Source organism: Schizosaccharomyces octosporus (assembly GCF_000150505.1).
Source record: "Schizosaccharomyces octosporus yFS286 unplaced genomic scaffold supercont6.1, whole genome shotgun sequence".
In the NCBI taxonomy this organism is placed as follows: domain Eukaryota; kingdom Fungi; phylum Ascomycota; class Schizosaccharomycetes; order Schizosaccharomycetales; family Schizosaccharomycetaceae; genus Schizosaccharomyces; species Schizosaccharomyces octosporus.
The window spans coordinates 1,652,517-1,665,006 of record NW_013185619.1 but is presented as its reverse complement, the minus strand read 5'-3'; the positions used below and the strand labels follow the sequence as shown (position 1 = coordinate 1,665,006).

General features: G+C 37.4%; 6 protein-coding genes and 1 non-coding gene across 7 annotated transcripts; 2 read left to right on the top strand and 5 right to left on the bottom strand.

Moving 5' to 3' along the window:
• Window positions 1-2,908, top strand: SOCG_03300 (U4/U6 X U5 tri-snRNP complex subunit Prp1). The gene has a single exon (XM_013161788.1). The coding sequence runs from the start codon at window positions 86-88 to the stop codon at window positions 2,807-2,809; it is 2,724 nt and encodes a 907-aa protein (XP_013017242.1). The 5' UTR covers window positions 1-85; the 3' UTR covers window positions 2,810-2,908.
• SOCG_03299 (2-oxoglutarate and Fe(II) dioxygenase domain-containing protein 1) lies at window positions 2,881-4,727 on the bottom strand. The gene has a single exon (XM_013161787.1). The coding sequence runs from the start codon at window positions 4,635-4,637 to the stop codon at window positions 3,093-3,095; it is 1,545 nt and encodes a 514-aa protein (XP_013017241.1). The 5' UTR covers window positions 4,638-4,727; the 3' UTR covers window positions 2,881-3,092.
• Window positions 4,728-5,693: 966 nt separating this feature from the next.
• Window positions 5,694-6,043, bottom strand: SOCG_03298 (SAGA complex subunit Sus1; the record flags this gene model as incomplete). The annotated part of the gene is made up of 2 exons (XM_013161786.1): window positions 5,694-5,937; window positions 5,991-6,043. The coding sequence occupies 2 exons, from the start codon at window positions 6,041-6,043 to the stop codon at window positions 5,694-5,696; spliced, it is 297 nt and encodes a 98-aa protein (XP_013017240.1).
• Window positions 6,044-6,352: 309 nt separating this feature from the next.
• On the bottom strand, window positions 6,353-8,339 carry SOCG_03297 (Mre11 complex subunit Nbs1; the record flags this gene model as incomplete). Its single annotated transcript, XM_013161785.1, has 5 exons — window positions 6,353-6,631; window positions 6,671-7,827; window positions 7,878-7,957; window positions 8,012-8,160; window positions 8,214-8,339. The coding sequence occupies 5 exons, from the start codon at window positions 8,337-8,339 to the stop codon at window positions 6,353-6,355; spliced, it is 1,791 nt and encodes a 596-aa protein (XP_013017239.1).
• A 386-nt stretch (window positions 8,340-8,725) lies between these two features.
• SOCG_03296 (uncharacterized protein) lies at window positions 8,726-10,639 on the top strand. Its single transcript, XM_013161784.1, has one exon. It carries the CDS (start codon window positions 9,185-9,187, stop codon window positions 10,394-10,396), a length of 1,212 nt encoding a protein of 403 aa, XP_013017238.1. The 5' UTR covers window positions 8,726-9,184; the 3' UTR covers window positions 10,397-10,639.
• Window positions 10,640-10,762: 123 nt separating this feature from the next.
• On the bottom strand, window positions 10,763-10,877 carry SOCG_16162. Its single transcript, XR_001202979.1, has one exon. It is a non-coding gene; the product is annotated as a 5S ribosomal RNA (ribosomal RNA).
• An 88-nt stretch (window positions 10,878-10,965) lies between these two features.
• On the bottom strand, window positions 10,966-12,430 carry SOCG_03295 (uncharacterized protein; the record flags this gene model as incomplete). The annotated part of the gene is made up of 5 exons (XM_013161783.1): window positions 10,966-11,443; window positions 11,502-11,621; window positions 11,661-11,870; window positions 11,909-12,170; window positions 12,316-12,430. The coding sequence occupies 3 exons, from the start codon at window positions 12,428-12,430 to the stop codon at window positions 11,828-11,830; spliced, it is 420 nt and encodes a 139-aa protein (XP_013017237.1). The 3' UTR covers window positions 10,966-11,443; window positions 11,502-11,621; window positions 11,661-11,827.
• Window positions 12,431-12,490: the final 60 nt, after the last annotated feature.

The following is a 12,490-nucleotide window of genomic DNA, read 5'->3' as shown; positions in this document are numbered from 1 at the left end:
GCATCGAACGCGCTCACCATATTAACACTTCTATGAATTACTAGACTATAAGTGGAATTGTCAATTTCTTTGCATTACCAGAAAAATGGCGACATTCTACCCAGATTTTTTAAACATGGCTCCGCCTCCTAATTACATAGCAGGACTGGGACGCGGTGCCACAGGCTTCACAACACGCTCAGATTTGGGTCCTGCTCAGGAATTGCCTTCACAGGATGCGGTAAAAACGGCTATTGAAAAACGGAAAGCTGGTGAAGAGGATGAAGAAGACGATATTGATCCCAGATATCAAGACCCGGAAAATGAAGTAGCACTTTTTGCAACAGCTCCATATGGCGCTGAAGACGAAGAAGCCGACCGTATTTATCAAACTGTGGAAGATAATTTAAGCAAAAGAAGGAAAACTCAGCGAGAGCGTCAAGAGCAATTACAACGCGAACGAATTGAAAAAGAGAATCCAAAAATATCTTCCCAATTCGCAGATTTAAAGCGTGGATTATCCACTTTGACGGATGAAGATTGGTTGAACATACCAGAACCTGGTGATTTAACTCGTAAGAAAAGGCCTAAACAACCACGACGCGAAAGGTTCTATGCTACAAGTGATTTCGTTCTAGCCGGTGCACGTAACGAAGGTCAATTAGAGTCTTCAGTAGCTGTGGACGGTGCTTCCGGTATAGAAAGCACAACAGAAAATGATTCTAAAACTAACTTTGTTGAAATTGGTGCTGCTCGCGATAAAGTACTAGGTATTAAACTTGCACAAGCTTCCACAAATTTAACATCTCCTTCTACCGTTGATCCAAAGGGATATTTAACGAGCTTAAATAGTATGATACCAAGAAACAACACAGATCTGGGTGACGTGAAGAAGGCTCGCAAACTGCTTCAGAGTGTAATTGAAACGAATCCCAAACACGCTTCTGGTTGGGTAGCTGCAGCCCGTTTGGAAGAAGTTGCTAATAAGAATAGCCAGGCTCGCATCCTTATATTGAAAGGTTGTGATAATTGTCCGCGTTCAGAAGATGTTTGGATGGAAGCTATACGTTTGCATCCTGTTGATGAAGCAAAAGTAATTATAGCTGATGCAGTCCGGAATCTTCCTCATTCTGTAACGTTATGGTTAGAGGCAGAACGTTTGGAAACACAAAGTTCTGCCAAAAAGAGAATTATAAAAAAAGCACTTGAACATAATCCCACTTCTGTCGGTCTATGGAAAGAAGCAGTGAATCTGGAAGAAGAAGTAACAGATGCAAGAATTTTACTCGCTCGTGCTGTTGAATTGATTCCAATGTCTATTGATCTTTGGCTCGCACTTGCCAGATTGGAAACATACAAGAATGCACAAAAGGTTTTGAACAAAGCAAGGCAAACAATTCGTACTTCACATGAAGTATGGATAGCAGCTGCGCGTTTGGAAGAACAACAAGGAAATGTTTCAAGAGTTGAAAAAATAATGGCTCGCGGTATTGCCGAACTGCAGGAAACAGGAGGCATGTTGCAACGAGATCAGTGGCTACATGAAGCTGAAAAATGTGAAAAAGAAGGAGCAGTTCTTACGGCTCAGTCCATCATTAATACTTGTTTATCTATAGGATTAGATGAAGAGGATCAATTGGACACTTGGATGGATGATGCCCAGTCATTCCTAATCTCAAAATGTCTTGATTGTGCGAGAGCAGTCTTTGCTTACACACTCCGTGTATATCCTTCAAATGAAAACATCTGGCTTCGTGCTGTTGAAACTGAAAAGGTTTATGGCTCTACTGATACGGTAAGCTCAATATTAGAAAAGGCTATCGAGGCATGTCCCAAGACCGAACTTATTTGGCTTGTCTATGCCAAAGAAAGAAAAAACATTGGTGATGTCAATGGAGCTAGAAATATTTTGGGAAGAGCTTTTGACTTTAATTCCAACAGCGAAGAAATTTGGCTCGCTGCCGTTAAACTCGAATTTGTAAATAACGAAGATGAAAGGGCTGAAAAACTACTGGCACGTGCTCGTATAGAATCAGGTTCAGAAAGAATTTGGACAAAATCTATTTCATTGGAAAGAGTCTTAGGAAAATTGGATGAAGCATTGGCATTGTTGGAAGATGCTTTGAAGATATTCCCTACTTATGATAAGTTTTGGATGATGAAAGGGCAGATCTTGGAAGATTCTGGCGATACTGTGAAAGCACGGGATGCATTTATTACAGGTACAAAACATTGTCCTCATTCCGTTGCTTTATGGATTCTTCTTGCTAGGTTAGAAGAAAAAGAAAATATCGTACGGGCAAGAGTTGTTCTTGATCGAGCCAAAGTTCGTAATCCTAAGAATGAACTTTTATGGCTTGAAGTGCTAAAAATGGAAAATCGTATAGGAAATACTTCCCAAGTGAAAGCAGCATTGGCCAAGGCTTTACAGGAGTGTCCGTCATCTGGATTGTTATGGTCGGAAGCGATTTGGTTGGAACCTAGAGCTCAAAGAAAAACAAGAGCCACTGATGCTTTACGGAAGTGTGAAGGTAATTCTTACCTTTTATGCACAATTGCGAGGATGCTACATTCCGAATCAAAACCAGATAAATCGCGCGAGTGGTTTTTGAAAGCTATTAGGGCGGATCAGGATAATGGCGATGTCTGGGTTTGGTTTTATAAGTTTAGTCTCGAAGTAGGAACACAAGAACAACAACAAGAGGTTGTTCATAATTGTGAAACTGCTGATCCTCGTCATGGGTATATTTGGCCTACCATAACTAAGGATGTAAAAAATGCCAGAAAAAATATACCTGAACTGTTAAAAGAGGCAATAGAAAAACTTTAATAATATAGTATGTATAATAATTTCATTAGGTTATGACAATTGAAGAATATAGAGAATGATAAATGGATAAAGGAGTTTTTGAATTGAAGTTCTTAACACTACACAAGATATGTATTCAAATAGTAAACCAAAATTGATTGTTCAAAACTCTAAGATACTAGATTATGATTTTTGAACAAAATTATCTATTATTTCTAAAGCTTGTCTCTATGCATAAAAAAAACAAAACAAAGAAACCCCAAAAAAATTTTTATAAATTAATTTCTATGTCTTTTTTTCATTTTTACTCAGGAATAGGGTTCCATTGGGAGAATATATCCCAACGGCTAGAGCCGGCAGCTTGGGTAACATATTTCACAAACTCAAGAACCCCTTCATCTCTATATACCAAAGAGAAAACATTCCACGCAGCTGGTAGCGAAAGTAAAATACCATCATCCTGCTGATCACCTCTGTAAACAGCAGCGTCAGCATTTGGATCTTCGTCACCGATCATATAAACATTGTAAGCACCATTCTCTGTATTAGCAATCTCTGTACCAGGAGACAAGCATAAAGTAGCTTCGAGGGTAGCAGTTTCATTGGTGGAAGCTAAGGTAAAATCGGAACCAGGACGGAAGCGACGACCAATTTGGTAGAAAGATTCTAAAGGAAGGCCACTTACCAATTGAATCCAGCGTTGGAAGGCAGGAAGACGTTGCAAATCCATAGGAAGCAAAACATCGGGGCCTTGTTCTTCATGATCTAAGTAAAGATAACGGTGTTTATGAGGAGGAATAGCAGTCTTCCAAGGATAAGAAACCTCAGAAGAATGAGTAGGAGTAGGTTGTTTCTCGGCATTGATGATACGCTTCATCAGCTCTTTTGAGTACTCGGGATTCAAAAATTCGACAAGTACGATAGCAGAGTCCTTGAAAAATCGTTTAGAAAGCATACCAATGCCTTCAGTAGTAGTATACAATGGGTTAATATACTGTGAAAGGATTTTAGTGTCTTCCTGAGACAACAATTCAGGTTTCACCACCGGAAATTTTGAAATTTTAGGTAATTCAAGATCCATCTTCATATTCAAAGACTGTAAGGTAGATATGTTATTATCGACGTTTTGAGGATTATAGCCAAACTCACCAGGTTGGGGATAATGAAACCAACCAGAAATGGCCATTCGTGGTTTATCAACGAAGACTTCCTCAACATCATGGAAAGAATGACCTGGCTTAACGCGGAAGAAAGAAAGCTGATTCCATTGAGGAGGTATGCGTTTACAGTAATCAGCAGCAGGGAAAGATGGCTGTAAAGTGGGATACAAGCGAAGAGCACCACCATACTCTGACTTCCAACCTTCATCTGGTTCTACTAAATAAAGGATGTAGGAGACACAGCGACTTCCAATAACATCGTCATGGTTCATGAGATGACCACCTTTAGCATAAACATTAACGGACAAATCCTTTTTGGTAGCAGATAAAGGACCACATCCAGTAATTCTCTGGATATGCGCGCGGAACTCTTCTGAATAAAGAGCATCACGTAATTGATGCAAATATTTGAGCATGCCTTTCTCATTTTCGTCAAGGCCGTCCAAGTTGGCAAGATCTCCGGTTTGCCATACACGATAGATATCCGTAACCTTTTCCGTAAAATGAATATTGTTCATAAGTTCTTTACGAACATTTCGTAATAGAGTATCATTGATTACCGGTTGAATCACAGCATGATTGTAGGGTCCGCTATTCCTGTATTCCTCTGCAAGTCGATTCGCTTCCTCTATATCCAAAGCATGAGGAGAAAATCTTTCCAGCATTGTAGGATTTTGACTGTCCACCATCCCTTTTCTTGACTACTTGTTTGTTGCCCTGGTTTGTTTTGGTTCAATTGTGTTTCGGTTAAAATTTCGTTAATATATCATATGTTTGACTGCATATGAAAAAGCATTCCACCTTGAAAAAAAAATGAACTCTTAAAAAAATATTATGAAAAATTATGATTTTTAAAACGAATTCTATAAATACTAAGACAATATCCTTCGTTCACTACAAGCTGTTAACCAGGACATGAAAGAATGACATCCACCGGTATGAGTAAAAAAATATTTATGAGGGTGCTGAATTAATTACTGTCAAAAATCCCTGCACCCTCAAATTTTTGGTAGTGTTTGACAAAAAGAAAAAGAAAGGGCTTTGGAGTATAGAATATGGAGTATGGAAGAATATAGAATTTAGTTTTGGTACATTAAGATCTACTCGTTTCTATGCACCAAACCCATTTCCAGGTTGTTTTTCATATTGTCAATGCGGAATCATTAACAGTCCTCGATTTGCAGGAAACTCAGTACATAGAATTGTAACCAGTCGTAGGCGACCTATTCATTTATATAAGGAAAATGAAGAAAGAATAGAGAAAATGGTTTTGAATCTTGTTATTGTGTGTAGGCAGATGAACTTTAAAGTGCCAATTTCATGTCCAATAAAAGCTAATCTTTATTTTTTTTTGAAATTCGATTCCATCTGTTAAAGACCAACGTTGAAGAATGTGGCATAGTCTTTTTCCAAACCAGCTTGACAAGTTTGAATATGCAACTTATAATAAAAGCCTAAAATTGCGAGTATTCATGCATCCAGATATGGTGGACTTGAAACTTTCTTAAAGTTAGATTCAAGTGCAACCTAACAGTATCGCAATAAACCAGAGTCTCAAGTCAGGGAACGTAGGTTGATAATCAGTAACCATGATATGTTCTTTAATACTTTGGGGTTCCATATGCCTTCATGACATTCGTCTTAGTTCGTATTCTATTGAAACCAGATTTTTCCTATGCCCTATACCGTCTTCAAACGGCAGGACACAGAATATAAAATTCTTTTCCATGTACAGAACAAATGAATTATGCTTTCTGATCATCTGTAGCTTCATTTGGAGATGCTAATTTTAAAACACTGGACTTGATGTCCTTCATCATTTCCATCTTTACTGTATCGGGTATACTTTCAGTTGCTGTATGCAGAGTAATTTCATATAATTTCTTAAAGTCAATCCCAGTATTTTCTCGTGCAATACCTCTAGTGTAATCTCTCAACTGCGACGCCCACCCACAAGACTCCAATTTGAATTCTAGGTCATTAGCCAGCCTACCAGAGTTAGTTTTTAGGCTTCATAGTAAGTAGAAAAAAACTTTTCATACCTTTCATAATCTCCATTTTCTTGAAGCTGTTCACTGATCCTTTCAGCCGTCATGATAGTGGTAAAGGCTATATATACTTATGGACAAGTTTATGAACATATTTCAAGGAAATAAGGCAGCTCTATTCATCTAATTTTTTTTAGGTTGAGATAAAATAATAAATATGAAAATTGAATAGTGGGATCCTTTGGCTTTTTCTGATATTTCTATATGTACCTACAAAAAAAAGAAAAGAAAAGAAAGAAGCATCAACCTCAATGTATGTATGATTTATTTAGGGAAAAACAATTAGCGATCATTACCAATTAATAAAATCAAGTTTACTTTGCGTCAACAATCCATCTTTAACAATTTGTTGTACCTTAAAACCGAAATTTCAGGTCTCCAAACTCGTCATCTTCTTCATTATCATCATTAAAAGTATCATCCTCAACACGCTCCTCCATATCCATGTCTATATCCATAGTGGGTCGCTGAGAAATTGGCTTTGGTAAAGGCGCAAGCTGCGTGTTTGTATCGGTTTTCTTCATCAATTGAGGAGCAGGGTCTGTATCAATGTCTATGACTTCGTCCTCTTGATCATTTCGAGACTCCGATAGGGTTATAAACACAGGCGGTGCTACATGCACTTTGCTTCCTTGCTATTTCTGATTAGTAAATGTTTTGCATTTGAAACTTACCTTTCGAAACTTTTTAAAGTTTGGTCTTCCTTTGTATTTTGGGTTTTCGGGTTCATTCGTTTGATTGTTTTTGGAAATTCGAATAGAAATAAATTCCACCGAGCCAAGATTTCTTGGCAAGTTTTCTTCAGAAGATGGTTCTCGGTCCTCCTTCTGTTCTCCCTCTAATCCCAAAGGACTTGTATCCCTTTCTTCTTTAACTATCACATTATGTGAACTTTCTTCGCCGGCAGTAGATAATGCCAGAGGGGCAAAATGAGAAGAACCCGAATTTGAGTTAACCTTTTTATTCTGTTTATCTACTTTTTTTGTTGAATTTCGCGGTTCAGGTGTATTTTCATGAAACGGACTTTTGGCTTTTGACAGAATATACGGAGAAGAAGTACCAGACGAAAGATTGGATTTCTTCGTAATTTCTCTAGTGTCTCTCACTTCCTTTTTGAGAGGACTATTTGGCGGCTTTTGTTTTGAATTCGACATTTCTTCCGGTTTAAGAGTTCGTTTGCTCCTTGGAGACCGAGGAACAGGTTTAAAGTCGCTAAACAAGTCATTCAGTACATTTTCTGATGTTTTGTTTGAAGATGGATTTGAGTTAGCACTGGATTTCGGTTTTTCAAGGCTCGCTCGTTTTGCTTGCAGCAACTCTTTTGAATTGTTTTCCTTTAGAATATCCCACAGCTGAATAAAAGTAAGGCAAAACATGCCCTTTTTTGAAAGAATACTAGAAATAGTACTTTGTTTTGCATGAATAATGAAGTCAAGATCTCGTTCAGCGTAATAAGTTGTCAAAAACTGTACATCGTCTGTATGATGCCTATGTACATTCAAACCAAGAAGGGATAAAAATTCGTAAAGTTCTTCGTTTAAGTCAACATAACAGCATTGAAGTCCTTTTAGCGAATTCCTTACGGTTGCTGCGGATTTTGGAAACATATCGCGATGATTTTGGTCTGTATAAAGGTATGAGCTGTCTTTGGGAATGAGGTGTATATTGTGAGTATAGTTATCTTTTTCTTGAATCAACGCCTGTACAAATGCTTCGTGAACAATTTTAACATCCTTCAAAAAAGCTAAAGCTGTTTTTACGGAAGGAAAAGAGCCATGCCCGGGAACAAAATGCGTAGTAGAATGGTTCAGATGCACTGAGTTGGGGATTCCTATTTATTAGCTTTATTCAATTTATATGTCATTAAAAAATTGTCTATACCAGTAAGTAATAAAGGCGTCGACCAACGGGCCGTAGTCTCTGGATCATCAAAAGCAATAGAAAGGGTGATCCATTGAAGACTAGTGTTGAGTTAGTGGAAACAAACATAGAAAGAGAAATTACCAATCACTTACTAAAATTTAAGCGGACATTTTCCTAACAAAAGTTCGAGCGAGACGTTTTTCTCATAAGTCTGTTTGGAATGGATATGTTCGTTATTCACAGTTGTCCCAAATTTGGTATCTAAATCTTGAATATCGATCCTACAGGAAATTTCGTTTTCCTAAATATTAGAAAAAGCCTCAAAAAGGAAATGGTTCATTTCAAAAACCATACGTGAGAAGTTGCTTTTGGGGGAGATACTGTGATTTGAGCGTGCTTTTTGCTAACAGATTTTGAGATTATCTGAATGTTTGAGGAATCATCTAATACCCTTTTGTTAATGAATAAACTCTCTTCCATACGAATGATTACCTCTCACACTTCGCCCCAGAGTGTAGACACCAGGAACGAGGGTTTTCGGAGTTTCTTGCGGATGTTAAAAAGAAGACTCAAACAAATTCCAATCTACGGATAAGCAATACCTTTCAGTTTCCCTTCGCTACTAGACAAAATCCACATGATCAACGCGTACTTTCTATGCGCGATATAGGTAGAGAGTCTTTGTGAATCTATGATATAAATCCAAATCTATTTCAATCTCCACGACTCTATCCTCTCAAATGTTCACCAACTGCTGTAAGCAAAAGCCACCGAAATGAAGTTTCTTTTGGCTTTGGGTTGTTCTTGAGATATTCGCCAAAATTAACTCTATTTTGTTCCGAAAAAAACCACTGACCTCATACAACCTGAAGAACATACTCTTCAAGAGAGGAAACTCATCAGCGTTGGCTTTTTTATTCTGTAACTAATTATATGAAGAATTTCATTCTTATTCTTTGAAAAAAAAATATAATAAAACCTTAGCAAAAGTTGTATATACCTTTAATACCATTTGGTTACAACGCAATAAACACTGAGCGACGATGACAAAAATACAAAAGTGGCTTATACCATTGTCGAAGAATTCAGATGATGAGAGGATATGAGTGAATACATCATGAAGGCGGTTGTTGTAAGTTCATCTGTGGTTGATTAAACTTTGGAAAATCGTGGCTTACTTGAAGGCTTGTTTAGAAGTTGTAAGTTTGTCGAATCATAATCGTGGTGATGTACGGTTTGAATATGTGCAAAATATTGTATATAAACGGAAGAAAACTCCCTTCTTGTAGTAAGAGACTGAAAACGCTTTCTTGATACAATTGAATATGTCGAGCAGGAAAACCCAGTTATTTTCAGATCCTATGTTGGAGTACTTGGATGAGAAACAAAAGAATTCCTTCTTTAAGAAAACAACAAAAGCTATTCAACAATTAGTTTCTACTTCGAACGAAAGCGGTTTAAAATTGAACCAGTCGAATCCTGGTAAACTTGTACAAGGCGTAGATATTCAGGTACCAGAACAATTGACTCTGTCGAAGTTTGAACAAGAAGTATTTCCAGAAAATGATTTTCTTTCCCCAATGAAGAAAGGTCAAGTGCCTGGAAAAGAGAATAATTCACTGACCGAAATGCCATTTGTGACCGGAGTAGCATGCACAATTATGAGACAAGAAGACCGACTATATTTAAAATGCTCAAAAGAAGCTGTATTTCAAGAGATTCCACTAGCCGAAAGTGTTTACGAATTACGTGATGACAAAGTTACTGTCTCTAGGCGTATGGATGTGTTTTTTAAGAAGTACAGATCGGATGGATTGAGTCTTTGTATGCATTTTGCAACGGGTAACTTTACGATGCCCATCTTAGTTCGTCATGTATTTCTATATGAGTATTACCCGAAAGAAGTCCAAGATTCCATTTGGCGAGCTATGCTTGTTTACATATCCCGAGAGGTGAAGAATGGTACTTACTCTATGTTTCAGTATCAATGTGCTCAGAATAAGATTGGAAACATACGCATGTATCTGGTAAGACCTGGTGATGTTTACTGTTTTCAAAACCACTTCAATTGGGCAGCCATCTGTAATAAGCGATTTCTATGCTATATGCAACTGGGTAACGAGTCAGATGAAAATATTATTAAGAGTGAGCAAATATGCAAGGAGTTATTCCCTGATGCAATTATTTCAAAAGAAGATCTCGGCTGGCTCTTTTTTATCCTATCTTTGGGAAGCAATGCCAAGGCTTTCCCCATTCATTATTATATTAACTCGATCGTTCCAGGAGCAGTTCAAGATAATTACGATGATTGTGTATTTATTTATCACCCCAATGATTCCCTTTTATTCCAGAAAAGTTCACATCGACTTAAGATGACTGAATGGCTCAAGGAACTAAGGTCTGATCTCAGTATTTGTAAACAACAGCGATTCAGGCAAATTAAACAGAGTACCCATATGCAGCCTCTCTTTCATTTAACCAAGCCTATCGGATGCTCTGATAATATTAGCAATTTTCACGGCTACCTGTGTACTTAGAAAGGAAACCGAGTAATTTTTCATTCTTTCATTCTCTTTCTTCTGGTATCGCCCTTATTTATGTTATGCATGTTACGTTTTATGATTTTTTATTTCCCTTTTTGTTTTTGCAACGTTTATTTTCCCCTTTATCCTGGTTCTTTAAATTTTTTTTCTTTTTTTTTATTTATGCAATTTTTTATGTTTGTTACACCGTTTACTTTCTTTAAATCTATTTTCACTTTTTTGTTTAGTGCATTAATTCAATTACTATAATAACAATCGTTTTCCAACCAATCAGTTTTCTACCGTTGCTTATAGGAACGATTACAAATAAAAAAACAGAGCAGCAAAAACAAAAAGGAAAAAAATCAAGGGTAAAGAAAAAGCCTACAGCATCCCGGATTCCCATGTTGTCTCCAACCATAGTACTAACGAGACCCTCAGACGCTTAACTGCAGTGATCGGACGGGAACTGGTGTTTTCGCCTAGGTGTGGCCGTAGACACTTACAATGTGTAAATAAAGGTATTTCTGCTGGACATCCTACTTCAAGATGCAATTTGTTCAGTTCCATCTGCGTCTGTTTACATGGCTGCATGGAAGTTGTAGTCTGATAATTCGTGCTTCAATTCATTTACTTGACTCTCTAAGTAGACGCCAATTTAATTCATTAATCTACAAACGTCCGATCATTCAGTTAGAAGATATGTGCTTTCTATGCTGTGAATGAAATCATTAAAAAGGTTGCATGAACAAGGACGTTCGTCACAAAGAAAACGAACGATTCATAAATAACACTATTGCGAGATGAATTTAGAGATTCATAAAAGAGTGAACGTGAAAAGCAATCAAACCCGTCATATTAAGCTTATGCTTACTTTTGTGGACGCGACTGCAGAAACTTGAGGGATTGCAATCATTATGGATGCTTCTAAGGAAAATGCGATTTATAGGAGGATGGGATAGAGAAGGTTCGTTAGAACTCAAACTTCAGCGCTTTGCTCAGCAAGAGGTTGAAGCTCGATTTCCTCGTTACGAGGTGCTTCATTTGCTAAATCTGTCGGTCCTAATTAGGTTAGTCAGATGCTAAAAAAAGAAAAAAAATTATAATAAACAGTACATACGAATATAATTCGAAGCGTCTCTTATGCCGTTTCCTATGTTTCCCATGCCATTCACCATGCTTCCCATGCCGTTTCCTAAATCAGCAATGAATATTCGAAGTTGTCTCGTATCCGTCGTACCTAGAACAGTTAGAATATTTCGCAGGTTGTAAGACATACTCCAAAATAAAACAAACACGGCAACGTTAACAATGCAAACAAAATAGAAAAACCCTTTGTCCATCTTTTCAAATCCTATTACCTTCTTTACAAAATAATACACGGAATAGCAAGGGGCATTCAGAGAAGCCGTACATAATACTGCGGCACACATGTTGGACAGCACTCTACCAACTTGCTTGTACCACCCCGGGTAGAGCATATGCGCGACTAATAGTTAATAAAAATAAAAGATAGCGCTAGCTTACAATAGAGAAATACTACAACGGATGCTCCACAAGCAGCAGAAAGTCCCCAAAGGGTTTTCGCCCTCAGAGGAACCTTGACATAAAAAACACCACGAGAAAAATAACATAAAATATAATATACACAAAAGATGCAAAAAAAAGAAGATAGCTATTCGAATCCACTTTGAATATGTCGAATCCGATCCAGCGTTGTTAGTGGACTCTTGGGCAGAATGCTGAGTGGATCCATCAGCCATTTCTAAATCAATAAATTTATTCGGAGCTAATAAATGTATTAGTGATGAATGCTCTTGTTGTTTGAGAAAGGATAGAGCGTTCGTCGGGTTAGTTTACAAGGAATTGCAGACATTTATAGATATTAAAGCAATCGACATTCGTTTGTTCCTTTCTATTTCAACAAATCTTACCTGAGTACGGAGGAGGCGTACCAGTACCATCTAAAGATCTAGCATCTGACTTTTCATCATTTAGCACTTTGAAAGAGTCATCAGAATCTGAAACTGGAGCGTAATTATTCTTCATTTTTACAATGGCAGCTAGAAACACGAAATAATGCAGATATATACATCCAAAACGATACTA

What these genes read in the sequence shown, in the direction of transcription:
- SOCG_03300 (XM_013161788.1), top strand. Translation starts at nt 86, where the DNA reads ATGGCGACATTCTACCCAGATTTTTTAAACATGGCTCCGCCTCCTAAT.
- SOCG_03299 (XM_013161787.1), bottom strand. Translation starts at nt 4,637, where the DNA reads ATGGTGGACAGTCAAAATCCTACAATGCTGGAAAGATTTTCTCCTCAT.
- SOCG_03296 (XM_013161784.1), top strand. Translation starts at nt 9,185, where the DNA reads ATGTCGAGCAGGAAAACCCAGTTATTTTCAGATCCTATGTTGGAGTAC.